The 7,744-nt window shown below is 34.1% G+C and overlaps 1 protein-coding gene across 4 annotated transcripts; it reads left to right on the forward strand.

Annotated features, from left to right (window-relative positions):
* Positions 1 to 3,865: 3,865 nt before the first annotated feature.
* On the forward strand, positions 3,866 to 7,427 carry LOC137835274 (thymidylate kinase). 4 transcript variants are annotated; one of them, XM_068643706.1, is made up of 7 exons: positions 3,866 to 4,088; positions 4,559 to 4,616; positions 5,014 to 5,370; positions 5,697 to 5,808; positions 5,953 to 6,012; positions 6,472 to 6,576; positions 6,735 to 7,427. In XM_068643706.1, exons 2-7 carry the CDS (start codon positions 4,579 to 4,581, stop codon positions 6,849 to 6,851), a joined length of 789 nt encoding a protein of 262 aa, XP_068499807.1. In that variant the 5' UTR covers positions 3,866 to 4,088; positions 4,559 to 4,578; the 3' UTR covers positions 6,852 to 7,427. The 4 variants fall into 4 exon arrangements, with proteins under 4 accessions (XP_068499807.1, XP_068499809.1, XP_068499808.1 ...); XM_068643707.1 differs by having other exon boundaries at positions 3,926 to 4,065; XM_068643708.1 differs by lacking the exon at positions 4,559 to 4,616 and having other exon boundaries at positions 3,883 to 4,088.
* Positions 7,428 to 7,744: the final 317 nt, after the last annotated feature.

The following is a 7,744-nucleotide window of genomic DNA, read 5'->3' on the forward strand; positions in this document are numbered from 1 at the left end:
AGGACCGAAGCTTTGGAAAGAGAGTGCTGCTTGTAAGATGCACCACTTGAATAGCCAGCCATTTGCAAATGAAAAAAGCAAACACACAAAAACAGCAAACAAGTTAAGAAACAAAGTTAGCAAAAAAATGAGTTTGGCAACCAAATTGCCGAAGTGAATTTGGCCAGAAAAAGAAAGCACTCTCAAAGAAATAATGTCCCTGCACCAAGCTGATCTTGAGGCCATAGGAATCCTCAAATGAAAGATGTCAAAGCAAGGCACACCAATCTCAAAGCCAAACACCACAAAACCAATGAAGCAATAAAGACAAACAAGAAAAGGTATAAGCAATAAAAGGCTATAACAAAAGGAATACTAGATGTATGACAAACTCAAAGATTAATGAACAAAAGACAAGCAAGAAAATAAGGAACTCAATGAAAAAGTAGGCACACAAAAGAATACTTAAAGAAAAGCACTAGAGTGGATGAAGAAAACAAAAACAGAACTACTGGAAAATATTTTTATGCAAACTGTGCTTCATGTTCACTGATTTAAATGGAATGATATAAAGCGAACTGGATTATGAAATTTTAACCACAGAAACTTCAAGATCTTAGCTCACAAATGGCACTGGAATTACGCCAAAACAGTAAGCCAATTAATTGATATAAATATTTCAAAATCGCTGCCAGATTACCGTATTTTTTTCGACAGAATTGTACACTTTTTGCATTTTATTTATCATTTTTTGTGTACTTTGAATTTTTGAGTACTTCTTTTTTCTACTCATTTCTAACACTTTGAAGAACACAAATCCAGAATTTCAGAATTTCTAGTGAGTAAATCAATTGCAATAAGGAAAAATAGTAAGCACGTTTTCAGAAAATAGAGGAATCCTAACAGAAATGAAAAACAGTATGAAGAACTAGCAAAGACATAATGGAAAATGATGTATAGGAACTTGTATAGGTCTAAAATACAAGTATGAACTCAATTCTAAAACAGAAAATGCACAAAGGATCAAATATCAAACTCAGAAAATTATATGACACCAAAGCAAGAAACAAAAAATTCAAATAAAAGTACTACAAGAAGTGATGACAATTATGGGAAAACATGACTAAGACAAAACTTGTATGTATTTGAAAAGGAAAATACTCAAACACATGATAGGCAAAATAAAGAAAACAGCAATAAAACTCAAATAAGCCTAAAAACAGAAATGTAAACAGCAAGAATTAAAGAGCTCTTGAAATAAAGTGCAACACAACTCAAAAATTAAACAAGAACACACCTAAACTCATGATACCACATGATGTGAGATCAATAGCACAATATGAGATAGATATGAGATATGAGATAGGCACTTTTTCATAGAATTGGATCAAGGTTCTAAGTTCAAGAACTCACCAAGACTAGTACCAAAACCCAAACTCATATGGAAGTTCCATGTATTGTCAAATTGAACCGATTAAAATGGAAGAAAAGACAAAGGCACCGAACAAAATGTATAAGAGCTGAATTGCACCGAACATATAACCTAGAAAATGAAAAAGAAGCAAAGATGAATCGGCAAAAATCAAAAGACCGAAGCAAAACAGTCAAGAACATTATGAAACCGAACAGAAAATCAAAGGAAACAAGCTAAGACATGAACATAAAAAGAGAAGGAAGGAAGGAGAAGAGAAAGCTCATGAAGATGGAGGAATGGTTGGATGATCACGCCACTTAGAGGATGGTGACTCCAAGATGAGTGTGCAAGCCGCCACTTGAGGTAACCATGAGACTCTCAAGATAAGACTAGTGAGGAAGACACAAAGCTCTCCAATGCTCTCTCAAAAATTGAGTATAGTTTCTCTAATCAAAATTCAAATCTGAATTGTACAAGCTAAGCACCTTTATTTATAGCCTAGAGGTGCTGAAAAATAGGTGGGAAATTTCAAATAAAACTCATTTGAAATTCCCACCAAAAACAAGTCACATGGGAGGTGTGACCCTTTTCTACTATGACACCTCTTAAAAACTACACCTACACCACTCTCCTAAGTCACATGGACAATGTGACTTTATTTTACATTTTCACACTTTTTTATTTAATAACCACACCTCCTAAAACTATACAAGAGTATTTCAAAGCTTGGCATTGCCCCTCATGGGATGGACTTGGGCTCTTTGGGCTTTGGCCTTCTTGGGCTTGGGCTTGGGCTTTGGGCTTGGGCCTCATCTTTATTTTATGTCTTCTTTTAATTTTGAGAAGACTAGAAGGAAGAACTTCAAATGTGAGGGTGGATGTCCTCTTCCTCCATTAATAAAAGCCTCCTTTATTTGATTCTCATCATAAAGGCAGCCCCTCACACATTTACCATCCTATCCTTGCTCATCTTGTTTTCTAAGGCACCCATTTCTATAAATAGGGTGCCTTACTCCATGCATTTACATGTTAATTTTGAATAGAAAAGTTACTCTGCACAAATTGTGTGAGAAGTTTTTGAGGTTTGAATCCTCTTGGCTAGGTCTTATCTTGAGTAGTGTGAGACTCTCAAATGGCAACCCTTCACTCATCTCGGTGGCTACCACACCCCAAGTGGCATGAATCATTCTCACAATCACTCCATAAGCTATTCTTCTTCCACTCTTTTCAATTCATTTCCATTTTCATTCATACGTGTCTTTGTCTTGTATTCTTGCTCTTGGTTTTGCTTTTGTTATTTGCTTATGGTTCATCTTTTGGTTCGGCCATGACCACCATTGATGCATACCTTGTTGCCATTTCCATTCTGCATTTCATTCCATCTATCACTTTATATTGATTTTTCACCTTTGCCTTTGTGAAGTGAACTTTCACGCTTACTTAACCATTTGGTTAAATTCGTGTCTAGTGGGAATCTTCCTTAGGTCTCACCATTAAAGTTGCTAAAATCCCAACTCTAATTAAAGTGTCACCATAAAATGGTACCATCTAAAAATAAACTCACTTCACTATTAATGATCAAAATTGTCACTTCCAACCTTGACACACCAAACAATCACATCTAGACTCTTCTGGAAGGTTCTCCCTCGATTCTGAGGGGCAAGTATACTGGTTGGAGTCGAATGGACCATATCACTCGGTATCGAAAGCCGGTCGATCAGATAAATTTAATACATTAAGATAAAATAAAGAGATACGCGACAAATTCGATAACACACAATAAGTTCGATAATGTTGTTTTAACAAAGATATGCATTAAGTATGACGCATAAATGAAATAACTCACTATAAAAACTATATAAGCATGGTTATACAAGAGTAAGATATACTTTTATCAATATATTATTCATTCTAATACTTACTTGATCGTTGAAGAATTTTTTGTATGATCATTCCCAACCGAGTACGAGAAGGATGGCGAAGGAGGAGCGACCGAGGGATGAGAAGTAGTTGTTCAAACCGGTAAGAGATACCTTCTAGACCTTATCAAATACAAATAAAAATATATTTAAAATTTTAAGCTCTTTTATTATATCATTTAACTGTACATGATATTAAAATTAACATATTAAGTTAAGTAAAATAAAATAACCTTAATTTTATATTGTATAATTTTTTAAAAGAAATATACTTCACATCACATCTTAATCAAGTGAGATTCCATATCAAATAAACAACTCTATTGAGATTTTAAGTCCATTTGGACAAGAAATAAACCAAAAATCTAGCTTCACCTTATTTATTTCCACACTTAAATTAATAGACCATATATTCATATTTGCCAAAATAACAAAAAATATTACTTCATAAGTCTTTTCTTCCCTTTAAATATTTATACGTGTAGTTTTTTTTACAGTTTGAAATCTTATATTTTCATAGTAAACTCAATTTCTCAGTATTATCTGGTGAGGAATATACACAAATTAGCCATAACAAAACCATAAAGGATTAGTTTAAAAAAACTTTCTTAACGAGTAACACTTCTGCCAAGTAAACAAAACCCTAGTGCCTCGCACAGTGTGCCCAGTGTCACAAATTGTTATCGCCGACCATCTCTGTCGCTGGAATCTGATGCACAAAAACATTGGTTTCTTTCTGCATTTCATATTAATGTCAGTGGTTCTGGTCGTAACAGGTTCTAATCTGTGCTATTCTTCATGTTATGTTGTGTTTACAAAATGTCGTTGCTGTGGTTCTTGTTTAGGGTTTAGTCTTATATCCCCGAATTGTATTAAACCAGTTTCAGACTTCAGCTTATATTTCTTTGGCATTTTTCTAATCTGTCTTTTTCCTGTTTAATTTATCATTTATTGTCTTGTTTTTTCTATTTAATCAAGTTTTTTTTGGCTTTCTTTAATTATTTGGCCAACCCACTTAAAAATGGGACGGATTGATCCATCTTTCCCTGCCCTATTTTTTGGCATCCAATGGCAGGGTTGCATACTTTGCAATGTTATCACTGGAGGAGGAAGCTTTAGCTAAAGTAGCATAAACCATGATTTCCCATGGATAAAACTTAAACAATAATCTTGTGTCAATTCTTACTTTGGGGCATAGGTAATTGGGCTAGTTTTTAATTACTTTTTTTTATCTTCTTTTGTTCAGTTTAAGGGCTTTCTGAGGATATGATCTATGGAACTTGTGTCACAGCTTTCAAGTCACAGTAAGAATTCGTTGGTTCTTTTGGTTTTTACTTTAAAGATATTTTTTTGTAACATTAAAAAAACCAGCTTTATTTGCTGATACAAAGTTGTAATCCAGGAAGAATGTTACATGGTATACTGTTTTTGGTATAGAATAACTTGTCCTGCCTTTAGTTTCAACTTTTTGTACAGTATTTTTTAATTTTAATTGATCCTGAAGATTGTTTGGTCCAATGTGTCAAAATGATGGTTTTTTTTTCTGGAAGAAAATGCAAAAGTTTGCAGTGTTAATTTTAATGTTTATAGTTTTACTGGGATTTCTGAATGACGCAACAGAGAAGAGAAGGAGGTAGTTCTTTTATATGACATTTTTCCTTTTATGTCTGCATCTATAAGGACTGCTTCCTCTTTTTGCAGGATTTTCAGAGCACTAGTGTTGCAGAAGTCATTGAATTCTCGAGTAAAATTCTCCTCCAAGTGTTTTCCAAGGAAGATAAGAATGGAAAATAATCTTAATAGTAGCATAGCGGGAAACAAAAAGGAGTCTAGGGGTGCCTTGGTTGTCCTAGAAGGCTTGGATCGTTCTGGGAAATCTTCTCAGTGTAGCAGACTAGTGTCCTTCTTGGAGGAACAAGGGATCTCTGCTGAATTATGGAGATTTCCTGACAGAACTACAAATGTTGGGCAAATGATATCTTCTTATCTTACTAACACATCTCAGTTGGATGATCATACTATTCATCTCCTCTTCAGTGCTAATCGTTGGGAAAAGAGGTTTCTGTACTTTTTTTCTATTTTGTCTTCTGTTAAATGAGAATGTGTATTTATTTTATGATTAAGACTCAATAATTTTAGGGATATCATTTAATTATTTCGGTCACTTCAACATATTCAGTGGAGATCCACCTTGGGGCAGTTATGTCTTTGATCACTTTGTGATGTCATGACTTACAGTTATGTATAGATCCTGAAACACTCTGCTTAAGAGCTGATATTGCATGGGGGCTTCATTGGTGATATTTTTGCTAGTACATTTGATGACAAGTAAAATACTAAGATTACATTTCAATATCATCAAACAAGTTGTGTTGTACTTGCAGGTCATTAATGGAAGCAAAACTGAAAACTGGAAAAACTCTCATTGTTGACCGTTATTCTTATTCTGGGGTGGCTTTCTCATCTGCCAAGGGACTTGATATTGAGTGGTGCAAGGTAAAAGATTTTCTTTATTTTTTTATTGGCCACAAAAAGAGTAGTATGTGTGGAGCATGAGGATTTCCATTCTTGTACAGTTTAGAGTTTACATAATTACTTCTATTCTCACTAGTATTGGTTAACAGTGATTTTTTTTTTCAGGCCCCCGAGATTGGTCTGCTGGCACCAGATGTGGTAGTATACCTTGACATATCTCCTGAGGTATGCAGCACTTCTTGCTGTGTGAATAGTGCTTTATTGGGTTACGTTTTAAGATGCTCCTAAAGCTGTTTTGATTGTTTATAAACAATTTTTTTTTTCTAGATTAGTTTATTTTCTTTCTTTCAGGTAAACAGTTTGTACACCAGAAAGTGATGCTTATTTTCTATGAAGTCTTTCTCTGCTTCCTTTCTATGTTCCATGCTGTTAGGATCTAAGATTTTAAAGTAAAGAGAGGGTGGTGGGGGTTGAGTTACAGAAGTTTGACGTGTTACTTTCACACAGAGAGTGGTTCAAGTTCGAATATATCAATATTTTGTATCTTGTTTGTAAAATTCATGCATCTAGATTTCTGTTCTTTCTCACTGTTATTTAGCTAGCATTAGTAGCTTGGTTAATGCATATAACCGTTTTTTTGCCTATTTACAATTTTACATTTATATTCCTTACAAATTCAATCAGAAAGCTGCGGAAAGAGGAGGTTATGGAGGTGAGAGATATGAAAAGCTGGAGTTTCAGAAGAAAGTTGCTGATTTTTACAAAGTTCTTCATGATGTATCCTGGAAGGTAATTAACTGCTTATGTGGCCTTTCCTCCTGAAATCAACAGTTTTAAATGATCCTTGTTACTTTCTGCCTAGCAAAGTGGCAATGCCATGATTAACCACACATTCTTAAGCCTTTTCTTTTTGTTTTTTGCCTTCTCATTGCACCGCTTTGAAGCAGGTTGTTGATGCTTGCCAACCCATGGAAGATGTGGAGAAACAGTTGCAAGGGATTGTACTTGATTGTGTAACAGAATGCTGGAAGGGGAAGCTTCTTTCCACCTTGTGGTCGAAGTAGACACACCTTGAAAGAGATGTCATACAATAACAAATATGCAAGATATATTATTTTGAAAACCAAAGCCCATTTTTTTGGAACTCTGATTGCTTCTTTCTTGTGTGCCATAATCACATTGATTTGTTTCCATGGCAATTTGAAGACGGCCTGAGAATTTCTGTTATGCTCAACTTGGAAGGAATGGAGAATTCCTCTGTAGCAGCTGTCTCAGATGAGGTCCAGATTTCATGCGCCTAAATATGACTGAAGTTTAACTACATTAGGACTGCCTCAAGGGTATTTTGAATGCTTGTGGAATTGGTAGGAAAATATTTTGGGAAAAGCCAAATTAATTTAACTATCAAAATGTTACCTCTGCTTACAAGCCTCGAGTTACTTTTTGGTATATTTTATTTCATACATGGTCTGTATTTAACTACAGCATAACTACTGTGTTTTTGTGCAAAACTACAGTGTGTTTAGTATTACAAAAGTAATTGTAATAGTACGAAATCAGAAATATTAGTAGTCAGAACAAAAGGATGTTCTCTCTTGTTTGAGAATTGGATAGCCGTCATATGTATTCTCAACATCAAACTACGTGTCTTTTCAATATGTTGTATTTTTCTTATTAAATTAAGTTTATCTTTAATTAGGAGTTGAAGATGGGGGAAACAAAGTAGAACATCAAAAGAATATTTATTATAAAAATTAGAAAAGAGATTATTTTTTAAAATAAAAAATTTCTTATCAGACAAGTTTCTTATTGCTTTTAAAATAAATAGAAAATGGTTTTCAAAATTAGAAAATAGGCAAATCATTAGACGAGCCATGCTTAAGATTTTATTCTGAAAAAATAGTAAGGGAATATTTTGTAAGACATTTAACTTTTAAAATGTAAAAGGTTTCAACTT

This window comes from Phaseolus vulgaris, chromosome 5, assembly GCF_000499845.2.
Source record: "Phaseolus vulgaris cultivar G19833 chromosome 5, P. vulgaris v2.0, whole genome shotgun sequence".
Lineage (NCBI taxonomy): Eukaryota > Viridiplantae > Streptophyta > Magnoliopsida > Fabales > Fabaceae > Phaseolus > Phaseolus vulgaris.

Coding starts and splice junctions, on each gene's coding strand:
- LOC137835274 (XM_068643706.1), top strand. CDS start 4,579: ATGATCTATGGAACTTGTGTCACAGCTTTCAAGTCACA. Junction 5,371..5,696: donor GCTAATCGTTGGGAAAAGAG/GTTTCTGTACTT, acceptor TTGTACTTGCAG/GTCATTAATGGAAGCAAAAC. Junction 5,809..5,952: donor TTGATATTGAGTGGTGCAAG/GTAAAAGATTTT, acceptor TTTTTTTTTCAG/GCCCCCGAGATTGGTCTGCT.